At 42.0% G+C, this 14,196-nt stretch overlaps 1 protein-coding gene across 1 annotated transcript in view; it reads left to right on the forward strand.

The window, feature by feature from the left end:
* Window positions 1–14,196, forward strand: part of cxadr (CXADR Ig-like cell adhesion molecule) — a 39,427-nt gene that overhangs the window by 15,177 nt on the left and 10,054 nt on the right. Inside the window, exons 2-3 of the mRNA XM_056398045.1 lie at window positions 9,109–9,278; window positions 13,549–13,753. Coding sequence (XP_056254020.1) covers window positions 9,109–9,278; window positions 13,549–13,753 — 375 coding nt within the window. The remainder of the gene's footprint in view (window positions 1–9,108; window positions 9,279–13,548; window positions 13,754–14,196) is intronic.

Here is a 14,196-nt window from a genome sequence, read left to right on the forward strand (position 1 = left end):
GACTGAAGCAAACACTCCAGCTGTTTCATGTGTCTATTGCCTCTGAGTCACCACTACATCCACAGACAGGCATTTTTATAAACCAGGCACACTAATGTATCTCTGACACATCTCATATTCGGCACTCTCGTGCTCCTTTGCCTCTTCTGTTTTAATTTCCTCCTCACATGATTATATTGGCACATTTGCTATTGTTTCTCATGAGGATGTTATCAGTGGGCTATCTGTTTGATGCTCCTTGGACTGGCATCTTTCCTATCAGCTTCATGGCACAAGCAGTCCCCGTATTGACACAAGCTCACCATGTCCCTGGGCTTCAACAAACCAGGAGCCTTTTGTGTGTGTGTGTGTGTGTGTGTGTGTGTGTGTGTGTGTGTGTGTGTGTGTGTGTGTGTGTGTGTGTGTGTGTGTGTGTGTGTGTGTGTGTGTGTGTGTGTGTGTGTGTGTGTGTGTGTGTGTGTGTGTGTGTGTGTGTGTGTGTGTGTGTGTGTGTGTGTGTGTGTGTGTGTGTGTGTGTGTGTGTGTGTGTGTGTGTGTGTGTGTGTGTGTGTGTGTGTGTGTGTGTGTGTGTGTGTGTGTGTGTGTGTGTTTCTACAGGTCTCAGAGATACTGGGCATTCTTATCTGACTCTTCAGGGTGCTTTAGATAAATTTGCCTCCTCTCACAGGGGTGGGGGACAGGGGGAGGATGGGATGTTGTAGGGTTGGCCACGGTTATTTTTAGTGGTTTGTGTTGAGCTGTAGAACAGTTCATGGTGGCAGAGAGGTTAGACAAGCAGCAGCTGGTTAAATCCACTGTACTACACCTTATAAAATGGTAATGAATACTATAAATAGGAAGTCCAAAATCCCAGTGCCCTAACTTGAGAGCCTTTATGTTGAGGACTGTAGTTCCTTTTTCCCCCCGACTGATCAGAGACATTTTTGCTGTTTTTAAATGATGGAGGGATTATTAATCTAATTTGAATCTATAGAAAATATGTTAAAATTCTCCCCTTTAATGATTTAGTGTAGCAGCAGGGAGGTGTTAATTGATTTATATAGAAAATATTAGGATTGTTGGTAAGGCCACGCTCTCATTAATTAATTACATTATGGTTATTATCACTGTTGATGTTCATGGATTCGAGCATCAATTGGTTCCTGTGGACTTTCACAGTGATGGCCCCATAGGCTCGTCTAAAAGCTGTCAAATGCTCAGGCGGCCGAGTAAAGTGCCTGTCATTCGTCACCCCTTCATCATTTAATGTTCAATTATGTCAAAACAGCCTTTAGGTCATCCGTGCGGGGAATTGATGGCAGCTCTGTGTGGCAAGTGGAGCTTTCAGGCTGCATTACAGCACAATCAGTATGGTTCAACAGTCCCAGCCCTGTGCAACACTAAATAAACCACGCCAAGCTCACTCTCAGGGCACCCACACTGCTTCAAATTGAATAGTTTCAGCAGGGGCGCTGGGGCGAGCATTCAGAGCCGTCTTTTTGAGCAGCAACCAAGTTATGAAATTATCCTCTGCTGTGCCCGAAATAATTGATGTTGTTCAGCGCGGTCACAGGGGATGGGCATGCCTGTTTATGATGGGGAGAGTGTCTGTGCTGTTTAATTTGCTCATTCCAAAGCCCCCAGACTGCAATTTAACTATAATGAATCACTAATATTCATCCCACTGTCATTCCTCATCCAGGAAAACATGCCACTCTCTTCACAACCTCATCATTTTTGTTTTTCTGTTTGTTGAGAGAGATGCTTTCTTTTCACGTGATTGAAAATACTTTCTTTTAAAGATTTTTATAATGTGTGTTTTTCAAACACCACCAAAACAGTATTTCCACTGTCGGTGCTGTTTCTGACAAAAACATGTAAATATAGACATAAGTGAATTCTTCACATCCATTTTCCCTGCCACACACACTCTAAAACGAAATACTAAATCAATGCTTTCACCTAGGTACATCAGACCAAATGCAAGTGTGACTGTGTGTGTTGCACTTGCAAGATGCACAAATCTTTAAGGGGGGTAAACGGTAAAAGTAAATCCCAGTGCAATGTCATTCACCTCTTTCACCGAGCCGCACTTTTTCTTGTCACTGTTGTTGTTGCCTTGTGAGCCTGAAATAGCTGCTGCCTTTATCTCCCCATGGTAAGACTTGGCTTTTCAGACTTTACTCTCAAGGATGCTCTTTAAGGTCAAAGAGCAGAGAAAGAGGCTTATGATCCACTGTGACCACTGCTAACACTCTCAGGGTCTTTAGCTTGGCTAGCACAAGGGTCAGGAGAGGTTAGCTTGTCAAACTGTCTCCTGGTTTCAGGGTTTATTGTTGTCTGCTGGAGCTACACCACAGCTTAACCTCGTGTCTGTCTAGAAGAGCTCTGACAAATCGCTTCTGTGTCCATGCTTAGGAATCTATGCACATGCCATTAGGAAACTAATCTTTCTCGACTGACTCACCGACGAATTGGCCAAGTTGATATTAGCAGGGTTTGGCAAATGGATGATGCCGTCGTCCAATCGACGATGGGCCCCCTGGGTCTTTGCCGGCTCAGTGAACTCAAAAACATCATTCCGTTTAAAACCGAACCTGGTAATATATCAAATTAATCTGATTCATTTGAATCTTTTTTTCTTTTTTTTTTGGCATGTCTACACTATGAAAATCACAGCATGATATCAGGCTATATTAGGTGTCTTGAGTCAGGACAGTCTTGTAAACTGTGATAAGTTACACTATGTGGACATCAGTCTCAGTTCACCAGACTCATTGTGACTCCAGGTGGCTAGCTGGCTCTGGCTAACTCACATTGACTTTAATGGTCTCATCCAAGAACAGGGTGAAGAGAGAGACTGCACGCTGATCTGATCTCTTGGTTTGTGCTCAAGGCTTCACCTCTGGTTATGAGAGGTGACTCAGTGTGCGGATTCTACTTCACTGAATTATCTGGTACTGACAGGCCATAACTGTGTGGAATAACATGTATTTTTAGAATATGCATAATAATTTCAGCCCTGCATGTGGTGCACAATTCATATTATTAATACTCATCGATCTGGCACAAAAAATCCTAAAAATGTTTAATTTTTTTCGCAATTTGTATAAAAAAATTGAAAAAAATGTCATCTTAATTTTATTTCTATTGCCTAAATGATTAATCCACTCACCTGGCCTGTGTTTACAGAGATCATCTCAAACGAAACCATGTGGATGTTTATAAAGATGCCTCACCATGACAGATTCAAGCTTCAGTTTGTTCATTTCCACCAACCTTTTCCCTCTTTCTCTCTCTCTCTCTCTCTCTCTCTCTCTCTCTCTGTGTCTCTCTCCTCTCTCTCTCTCTCTCTCTCATGCCGTCTCTTAAGCACCACGGCAACCTCTGAAGGGATTGGTTGCCAGGAGACAGGATTCACTCCCCATTGTATGCCAACAAAGGTGGAGGGGGTGGGTGGTGGGGTTACAATCAGCAGGACCGGAGAGAATTGGAGGCCTGGGGGACTGGCACTCCACAATCGTGGGTGTGTTTGAGAGAAGGCGCACAGGCGGGGGGGGGGTCGGAGAGGTGTATGGGAAGGGGGCCGAGTGAATGAGTGAATGGCAGTGGGGATATAGGGTGGAGCGCGCTGACACCCCAAATTCCTCTTGCTCATTCCCGGTCGCCCAGTAACCCCAGTGGGATGTGCTGTGTCAGACAGTGTGGTGGAGACTGGAGGGAATGAAACACTCACAGAGACACCGGCAGCCACGAATAGTTATTAAGATAGACTTTTTAATTAGCCAGCGAGGCCTCCCCCACTGCGCAGCTCCTCTACTACATGGACACACACATACACACACGTAGGACACATATTTTTATTACCACAGCAGACAATGTGATTCTGCTGTAAATGCATGACTGCATTTACCAGCAGTCTATTTTTCATAGTTTTCCTCGGACTGTAATGATGGTCTCTCTTATCAGCCAATTATATTACCTTCGAGGAAGAAAGCCTGTTTACCTTTGCTATAGTGCCATTACTCTAAATAAAGACTGACACTCGCCCAATATAAGCCAGTGATCATAAGGGAGTGCTCTGTCACTGTGGCAGAGACTTTGAGCTCAGTAAGATCATTTCTGCTCAGTGTCACGTGCATCATTGTTCACACACTTTATGTACAGTGTGTTACTGATTAACACTGTGCCATTTTGAGCATGATAACAGAGTTGTTTGTGTTAATCCACCATGAGCAGCTAGTGGTAGGGGAAGATTTTTCCAGCCAGTTGCATTGAAATCCCCCATCAGTCATAGGGTTTGCTGCAAGCATTTCCTTGTTAGTGGGGTTTATTTTGTGATCTTAACGGCCCTGAAAAAACTTCTCAATCATGTTTTTACTGTTCCTGTCGGAGGAATGAGGTCCTTCATGAACATACCCAATTTGAACAGTTTGAGTTATTGTATACGGGAGACTTCCTGTATTTTTTGTTGTTCACCAATCAGGATTTTGTAAAATTTGAAAATGTGATGACATTTGTGATTAGCTGAGTTTTGAAGTATTAAACTCTTGAGAATGTTGTTTTCTAAGCTTTAACTTTGATGGTTGCACATGAAGAAATAAATACTTAGTGTTGTAGAAAACACTGAAAATTTGAAAGTGTTTTCTGGGGTTTTAAGTTCAAAAAGATAAAGGAGAAATGTCCAAACTCAAAGATATTCAGTTTACTGTGATATATGACAAAGAAAACCAAATCTTCACATTATAGAAGCTGAAACTAATGAATGTTTGAAGTTTTTGCATGAAAAAATATTTAATTGATTCCCAAAATAGTTTTCAAGTAAGTTTCGGTGGATCGACTTATCAATTAATAGACTGAGGCTCTTCATCAGTCCATGATGGTTTACTCTTTCAAGTCTGTATTATTACTTTTTTATTTATTCCCTATGGTATATTAGTGTTTAAATGTCCTCCATTGATTTGACTGGGCTCGTTTCCTTTTTGCTGCGTAGTTTACAGCCTCATTCAGTCGACTTTTTATTAAAACGATTAAAGGGATTTTTTTACTGATCTCCATTATAGTGATTTGCATTTCAGTGAAAGGTCGGGATCATCTGGGTGCTTGTACATGAGGTGTAAAAATGTGACATTTTTGTTTTCCTCTATTGCTAAAGATGACAAAGGGCTGGGGCGTGTGTCTTATTGATATTGGTAGTATTCTTTGTGAATGGTTGTTTTGACTCTTAAAGGCCCTGAAAACTTGTTACAAATCTTTTCTGTAATATTAAATATTCATGACTAAATGAGCAACAATCAAAGTTAATGTTTGAGGGAACAACATGCATAGTCAGTATTTATTAAGACATTAAAACATGTTGATTCAAATGTTGAAACTCTGAGTCCCACCCACATTAAACCAGTGGGAAAAGGACACAAACACAGAAGTCTCTCATGAGAAATAACTGTTCAAACCTCAGCAGAAAATGTGTGTTGATGTTGGATCCAGTTACTCAAGAAGAAGATGGTTTTCCATTTTTCAGGGCCCTGAACATTGTCTGCCTGCCTTGCTTATAGATTTACTGTGATTCGTAAGAAACTACTAAGATGATCTCATTTACATTTAGCTCAGTCCTTCTTCTTGAGTTTATACTTGCAGTGTCTGGATTAATCAGGTTTATACTTTTCCTGTCTGTTGATTAAATGTGGGTTTAACCTTACGTCACACTGTTGCTGTTTAAGTGCCTCTTCTCTGTCGCTGCTGTCACCTGAGCCACTAGCCAGACAGGTTTAAGCAAGCAAATCTATTTGCCAGTGGAGGGTATTATGAAAAGGCACTCTTTTGCATTAGTCTGGTACTCGATAAAAAAGGCCTCTGGCTGAACTGTGATTTACAGGCCTCACAGGTCTGTCATTGATTTAAGAGGTACATCAGACAGTGTCCCTTATTACCTGTCACAGAACACAGTAACTGATAAACTGTTCCAGCTGAATACTTTCTTTTTTTTCTCTGAATGCAATTTTCTCCCCTTTCTAAGCAACTTTGAAAAATACCCCAGCTTCTTTAAGTGCTTGATGAATCGACACAGCTTGCTGTCATGCAGATGCCAAGCTGTGTATGCGTTTTGACAGTGATAGACACATATCTCAGTTTTCTCTTTATTGCTCCCCGTTTCTCTTGCCTCTGCTGGAGGCAATGGATCGTTCCCATCAAGGGCATCTGTCAAAATCTGTGGGCCGAAACGACCAGCTGCCGCACCGGGGGCCAGGGAATAAAACTATGCTTTTGCTTCGCAACACTATCAAATGCTTACAGGCTATGAGCTTCAACAATAGTCGGTGTGACTGAGATTGTCACTCTCTATATGTGTATAAACTTGTGTGGTGTATTTTCATTCAGTTGTCTGCCTCAGCCCAGAGGGGGAGTATGGTTTGAGGCTGGAACAGAGCTGATGGACAGGAGATGAGGAAGGGACCTCAACCTGTAGCTCACACCCTCCATAACCCTGAGGATCTAGAAACTTCCAGCACACAATCACAAAAAATAAATAAATAAATAAAAATTTCCATCATTTAAAGTTGATATCATGGTTTTCACCTCGACCTTGTACATAGATTTGAATGTAAAGCGGTGCAGCCGACGTAGCATGTCACGCGTGCCTCTTGCCAGGTTAATAGGAAGGCCATAGTCCTGGTGCAAACCCTCCACACTACATGACACACTTTAAACACTGGTTTCAGTCCCTTTGTGCTCTCATTTGTTCGTCTTTTATGGAAACCTTGTAATCAGAGAAAGCTTTCCCACAAGAGGGAAGAGGATAATTTTTCTGTTAACAAAGTGTTTACAGTTGCCAGGTTTCGCTCCCGTTTCAGCAATTATCTTTGCGCATTAGAGTTACCTCAGTTAAGAGTAAAAGCAGCTAAATGAGATGCAGATGTAGCTGAGGAAAATGCTTTTTTGTTTTTATGTTTTAGTTGGAGTAAAAATCTCCTTTGTTATCAGTGTGTTTGGTGTCATCTGTGTGACGTGATAAGTGTTTACTACACATTTACAGGCCTTTTAGCAGCAACATATTGTGGTGTTTTTTTTGTTTTGTTTTTTGTTAAAGCTGATCGCCCCCCCGCTCACTAACGGGAAGGTGGCAGGCTGTCAGAAGGATTTTAATGTGTCGAGGCAGCATGTGACAACTCCATTCTCTATGGACTGTGTTCCTTGCCGGGGCTTAAATCTCTTATTGAATGGAGAATCTTAACCCAGTTGATGTCACTAGGAAATTATGTTTATTCGTTCTAAGAATAAATGCTTAAGAGTCTGTTCCAGTTTGGTGATGGGTCACAGTCTTTATTATTATCACCATTCCTTCAGCTACGCTCTGCTCTATTAGTCTTGTTTTTTTTTTTTTTTCGCTCTATGTGATTTACATTATGCATATTTTAAGAGCTACATTGCTTTACAGATCAGATGCAGCCATGTTGATTTTTTCACAGACACATTCCTCGAATCAAAACATTTGACAGCTAATTGAAAATGTGCCTGTAAATCAAGTCACTACAAACAGCTTTCATCAACTTTGCATGCAAATGGTATAATTAGATAGATGCAGAAGAACTTTCCATCACCAAAAAAAAACAAAAACCTTATGACTTTACAATCTTTGGTTTTCTGTGAGTCATTTTGTACTCTGTTCACAATGAACGTCATCATGCATCAAAAAGCAGGTGAAAACCGTGTACGCGATTATTAATCACAGAGGTGCTTTCAGTCAGAATGTGGTGGTGTGTTTGTCTCCTGAAGTTCACAGCAGCACAACATCACTGCAGAGGTTTCGCTCATTTGGTTTCTGCATGAACAAACTGCTAAATGAATAAGAAATAGACACAAGTAAAGGAAAGGCGGTTTTTGCCTCTGATAGTCACATTGCGTAAAAAAGAAGCTTGAAAAATAGATGAGAAAATTATGCCTGCTCAGATCCTTCTGGCTGAAACGTTGCACTAAAATACGTTGGATTAATTAACAGTTTGTAGATGTCTTTGCTCATAAAAGCGAGCACAGATGTTATTAACAGTCATTATGTCGAGTATGTGGAGCCTGTAATTTAGTAATTTGATATACTTATTCAGAATGTCTCCATGTTATCCTGAGCTTCACTGATAAAAACATCACGTATGACAGAGATGAAAAATTATTTATTGAGAAAACTTTTGGCGCATGAAGACTCAATGATCTTCATGGTCACGGTCACTTAGCCAGATATAACAGAAGCACATACAGCATCAGAGACAGTGTTTGTTGTATTTGTCCTTTTTGTTTGTCAGGCTAAATGTTTGTTTGTCTTTGTCTGTTGCACTCAGATCTGTCTTCCACAAGAGATCCTGTTCTCAATGAAATTACCTGATTAAATAAAGGTTAAATATACTGATCCCTGCAGTGTGCCTGTCTGTGGTAGTCTAAGTCTGTACAAAACACCTATTAAAGCTGTAATCGGCGATGATCTCAGCTCTCTAAAAGCCTCTAGGTCTGATTATTTAACATTTAACTTGTATGTAGATAATAGTTCAATGTTTATCTTTACCTTGTTGACCTAGTTTTTAGCTGTGTGTCTGCTTCTATTTAGGTCGACTAAAAAACACGGTCAAATAACTTGCACGTGAACACATTACTTGGCCAATAAAGCCTTAGAAGGGAGTAAAACGTCTTAAATTTAATTTGTTTTAAATATTGTCTTTGCCTGGTGTTGGCAGTAATGGGCAGTGATGTCAGTTATAAAATGTTTTCATGACTGATTGTGGGCTGTCGATGTTGCACACTGTCTCTGCATTCATTCAGTATTGATTTTAGCAAAAACTTAAAAAGAGCAATCACTTCTAATTGTTTAATCTATTCATACATTATGTGCCACTTATCTGGGTCGAGCTGGGAAGCATAAATGTGATATCAATGTAAATAAATTCATGGACTTAATAAATAATTGTAGATTGTATTGTCCCTCCTGGGTTTTCCTCTTTATTTGGTTAACGCTGCAGAAACTCTGGAATTGCATGGTGATGCTTGGACCCTATTACACTTCCTCGCAGGTCTAATTGTTTTTATTAGGATTACGCATGTTGCGGTGTTGACATTAATATCCTGTCTTTGTGTGTCTCTGTCCAGGTTTGGTCTCGGGTCTGGAGATTACCTCTACAGAGCCGACCTCCATAGAGAAGGCCAGCGGTCAGAGTGTGAAGCTGGACTGCCAGTTTACTCTGGCCCCTGAAGACTCTGGACCGCTAGATATTGAATGGAGCTTGCTGTCTTCCGACAACCAGAAAGAGGACAAAGTGGTACGTGCAGATGTTCCCTGCAAACAAAAAATGCAGTTTTATTTAAAAGTAGCATATGAAACATTTGGCACTTACCTGTTCTCTGATCGACTATCTATTCAACAGTCATTTTTTCAGTGTACAGTGAAGTCAAGCTTTGTTGTTCCCTTTTGGTGGGTAGTTAGGAGGATTTCCTACAACCTGATCTTCCGTATATAGCTGTAGAATTGTTTTGTTTTTTTCTTGGGATTAAAGGCTTTAAAAGTCCTCCATTTGTTCAGTGTGTGTGGTTTCGCACTAACCTGCTCTGCTGCGGTGGTGTGTGTTGGTGTATTGTGCAATCGGTGAAATACAATACATGTTATGTATCAGGTGCGTATATTCTCGAGGTGTTGCAAAGTAACATAGGAAGCATACAGTTTGCGAGACAAATGTAATCTTATCCACGAGTATTTCTGTGGAGCGTTTGTTCTCTGCAGCGCTCTCACAGACACGGGGCGAGCGATGGGAGCTCCCTTTATCCCAGGCAGCGTCTTTCCTTTCCAGCATGGCCCTCAGCCATGAAAAGGGAAGACTACACAGCTCTACAGGAACTCCCAATGCCCTCAGGGCTTTCACAGCCATAGAGACAGATTCTTGCTACTGATCGTTCCAGTGGTGTGGTCCTCCCCCTTGTCTCACCACTCCCCCTATCTCCAACATTTCACAGAGCTTTCCCATCCTTCTCCTCCACTTGTTTTTTTTTCACCTGTTTCCTGTGGCTTTAGTTTTTTGTTTGTTTGTTTTGTTTTTCCAGAATGTTATAAGTAGGTCACAGGCTCATCATTAGGCTTCTCCAACTCTGTCATCCACCTACTGTCCCCCTTGTCCACTGATGCTCTGCTCTCACCCAGCTGGAGCTCTGCTTTAAGAGTGCTATCTGGAGTTGTGCCATTAAGGAGACACTAATTACCCCCATCTATTTGTCTTTGACCTACTTTCTTTTTGCTGGTGAACTGGAGAAAAGGGAGGTGGAGTCAGAAAGTCTTTTCAATATTGTTTGTTGTTAGCGTATCAGGATTTCATCTTATACTAAAATATCAGTGCCTTTTACAGTTTCTAGTTTTTTCAGTGTCTCGATGCTACAAGTGAACTCATAATTCAGGCTGGGTGGTGCCCTAGTAGCACCCTTTCCTCGCCCAAAAATGTTCCCAAATTGCATCTGGTTCCACAGTTTATTTTCTGTTTTATTTATATACCTTTTTGCTGAGCAACCATTAATGTTGCTAAACCTTTGTTGGAATTTAAACTGGCCAGACATCTCTCTCTGAACGTATTTGTTCTCCTTGACCTATCTGATTTTGCTGGCTACACACACACACACACACACACACACACACACACACACACACACACACACACACACACACTCACATTCATATAGCCTTTAACCAAATTGAAGTCACGCACAGATTAAAGTCTTTGTAATTAGCAGCATATTAATTCCAAGGGGCTGCTTTAATATATGTGACAGTGTTCAGTGGAATTAGGCTGATCTGCTTGGACCAAAGCTACCAGGTCAGGCAATGCAATGAGAAGGAAGGCTAAACTTTATAGCCAGAGGCTCCCGTATGATCAGAAACCATGGAGAACCTTTGCTCACATGGCTTGAGATGAGAAAATCCTGGGTGCTCTTAAAGGAATAGCCACTATCAGATACAACTTGAAACGGGAGAACTAGTCAACAGGATCAGTCCCTGTGGTTGCAGAACTTGGAACTGGTAGCCCTGCTTCTGCAGACATGGAGTTGGGCTATGTGTTGTGCCTGGTATGTGCAAGTAACCTTTAACTTAAGAATTTAATTCATATTAATGAACCATATATCCCTGCTGTATTTTCTCTGCATTGATGCAATCGGATGTAATGCCACAATATTATCTATTCAGTCCAGTAGCTGGTGGGGAGTGATGCCCCCCTTCAATATATCCCACATATCATCAGGGTCTTTTTGAGGCTGGTGGAGCATAGCTAATGCATGTTGCTTTGTTTGGTTTGAATGAGAGATGCCAAGCATGCCTACAGTAAGAGTCATTTGCATTTGGCCCTCATTCCCCAGCTACACATTAGCTGAAAAGAGGGTGTGCCCTGTGTCTTTGCCACCACTACGAGAACAATGAGGGAAAACGATTATGAAAACCAAATTTGAATGGTTTGAATGGGAGAGGAGTTTGCTGAAAAAAATGCATTGAAAATACACGGCTTTATCCCATGTCATACAAACGGCCTCTTTTGTCCTTGAGTGCAGCAGCAGCAGCGCCTTTTGTTTACTCAAATTATTGTGGCAGGAATCTGTGTATGTTGACGAAGTATTGGAGGATTTGGACGTAAAAGCCACGACACGATTTGTTTAAGAATATCAGCGAGGATCCGCACATGCTCGTGGCCACGTTTTGTTAGCCTTTCTGTAGCCTCAGTAATGAAGGACTCTAATTCTGTTTTCAGGAAGCGTTTCTGCTTTAACCTTGCAACACAGTTTGGAGCAGAGCGATTCCTGTAAAGGCACGTGGCAGCAGTACATGGGAGTTTTTCAGATTAAAAGGCTCTGTGGGAGCACAAAGACACAACACTCTCCGAGCTCTGCGGGATTGTTTAGAGTATACAGGTGTCACAGTCCTCTGCTTTGCCTCTCAAATGATCTGCACCTCTTCCTCTTCCCTCCCTGAGCAACAGCATCACATGACAATGACCTCATCTTTACATGTGTCTGATGAAACTAAGCCTGGCCAATAGAGGTCTTTTACTTGTGCAGCATGATCTGTCCACCGAGTCCAGACCAGGTGGCGATTGTATCATTGAGTGACCTATCTGTTATGAAACACAGCAGACAGTGGTGCTCCTCTGTCCTTTCCGGCCTCTGCCAGCTTGTCTAGTCATTTGCCCTTTTCATTTTCATTCCCCAGGCTCTTTATGGGATTTTTTTTTCATTGGATCATGATTCTCAAGGTTATTGTGCAGTTAAGATTTTTTTTTTTTGTTAGAGGTGTGTGCGTTTGTGTGTGTGTGTAAGCACTCCTATTTGTGTGCCTGTGAAGTGGTTGAAGCCAAGTGAGAGTTCTTTAGCTTGGGGCAATTTAATTTCCTCTCCTCTGTCGTCTCATTTCACATATCACTGTTATTACTGTTGATGCTCTGATCCCCAGTGAAGTTAGAAAGATATGTTTCCCTCCCCTGAGACTCAAGTGGAATTTCAACCCAGTTACCTGTTTACATGGCTAATACGTACAAGCTGAACACAGCACCCAGTGAGAGCGTGCCTACCCTGCAGCTCCAGAAACTAGTCTTCCAGTTGGAAATGGAGCACCAAGGCAACTTGGTGTAGACTCAGTAGAACCTCAGTGACTCGGTTTCCCTTTGTTTTGCTCCTCTCATGCTTCCTTTGAGTGCTCTGCCTCCTCTGATGGGTTCATTATTCTTCCTCTCCTCCTGCCATGTTTAGTATTTCTTCTCTCCTCCTCTCCACCCAGGGGTATTGCAGTGCATATGCCTGGTGTTGATCGTGGCACAGAAAAAGCCTGTTGATGACTGTCTCCATGGAAATGTGGAAGAATATGCCAGTGTATTTAAAGGAGAATGAGAACTCTTTTCATTGTTTGCGGTTCTTCTTCCCTCCTCGTTCTTTTCCTTGTATTTTTGTTTTTCCCCTTCACTATCACCCCTGCTACCAGCTATAGGGCTTGTTGGCTCCACCTGGCCTTTATTTCCAGGCATTTCCTTGCTGCTTTCAAGACCCTGACTCTGTGTGTGTGTGTGTGTGTGTGTGTGTGTGTGTGTGTGTGTGTGTGTGTGTGTGTGTGTGTGTGTGTGTGTGTGTGTGTGTGTGTGTGTGTGTGTGTGTGTGTGTGTGTGTGTGTGTGTGTGTGTGTGTGTGTGTGTACTGGGGGGGTAGTTGGACAGATCTGGGGGCTACTGCTCTTTGTTGACACAGCAGGTGTTGATTTGGCTTCACAGTGGTGGCTTTGTTTGTTCCACCTTCATTCTTCTTAAGCACAGAAAGGGCAGAGCAGCACAGGCTGAAGGGCACTGCAGAGATAAAAGAAACGGTGCTTTCTCTCTTCCATATATTTTGGTTGGTTCAGTGAGCAAGGCCTTTGCTTTCAGAAAGCACACAGCAGCTATTTCAAGGCCTTTGCTTTATTTGTTCTCTAGAAGGACTTTTATTACCATAAACAGATAAGTCAGATGCATGACATCATTCAGTTGGTTCAAGTTCCTGACTCTAACTCTCTTCCCTGCACTCCCTTTCCATGACCAGGTGATCCTGTACTCAGGCGACAGGGCCTACGAGGACTACTATGCACCCATGAAGGGTCGAGTCCACTTCAACTCAGCCGATCCCAAAAACGGGGACGCTTCGATCAACCTGACGGGGCTGAAATCGTCAGACTCGGGCACCTACCAGTGTAAGGTGAAGAAGGCTCCCGGTATCCGCAGCAGGAAGATGCTGCTGATCGTCATGGGTGAGTGGAACAGTTGCTACAGCCGGACAAACCACTGATACCACTCATGTTAGGCTAGCAGTATTTTTTTTTTTTTTTCCTCACAGGGTAAATTCTTTTTCTCCACACAGTGGAAATGCACCAAATCACACGCCCTTTGCCCTCCTTGGCTGTTTTGATGTAATCCCTTCTAAAATCGAGTGCATAACCTTCCCAGTGGCTGCAGAGTGTTGCCCTCTTTGTGATACAATTCTGTATTCACCCGAGATGCTCTCTGATTATGTCTAAATTCATAATCCTGAATTTTTTTTTTTTTTTTTTTTTTTTTTTCACCACCAAATATTATGGTCATGTTTTATTATTTTATGTTAAGTATTTGCTCCTTGCAGTTTGTCAGATAAATGTCTGTTTTCAATTACAGTGAACTGAATAATTGGTGATATAATATGAATACATATTATTCA

This window comes from Seriola aureovittata, chromosome 15, assembly GCF_021018895.1.
Source record: "Seriola aureovittata isolate HTS-2021-v1 ecotype China chromosome 15, ASM2101889v1, whole genome shotgun sequence".
NCBI classification, from domain to species: domain Eukaryota; kingdom Metazoa; phylum Chordata; class Actinopteri; order Carangiformes; family Carangidae; genus Seriola; species Seriola aureovittata.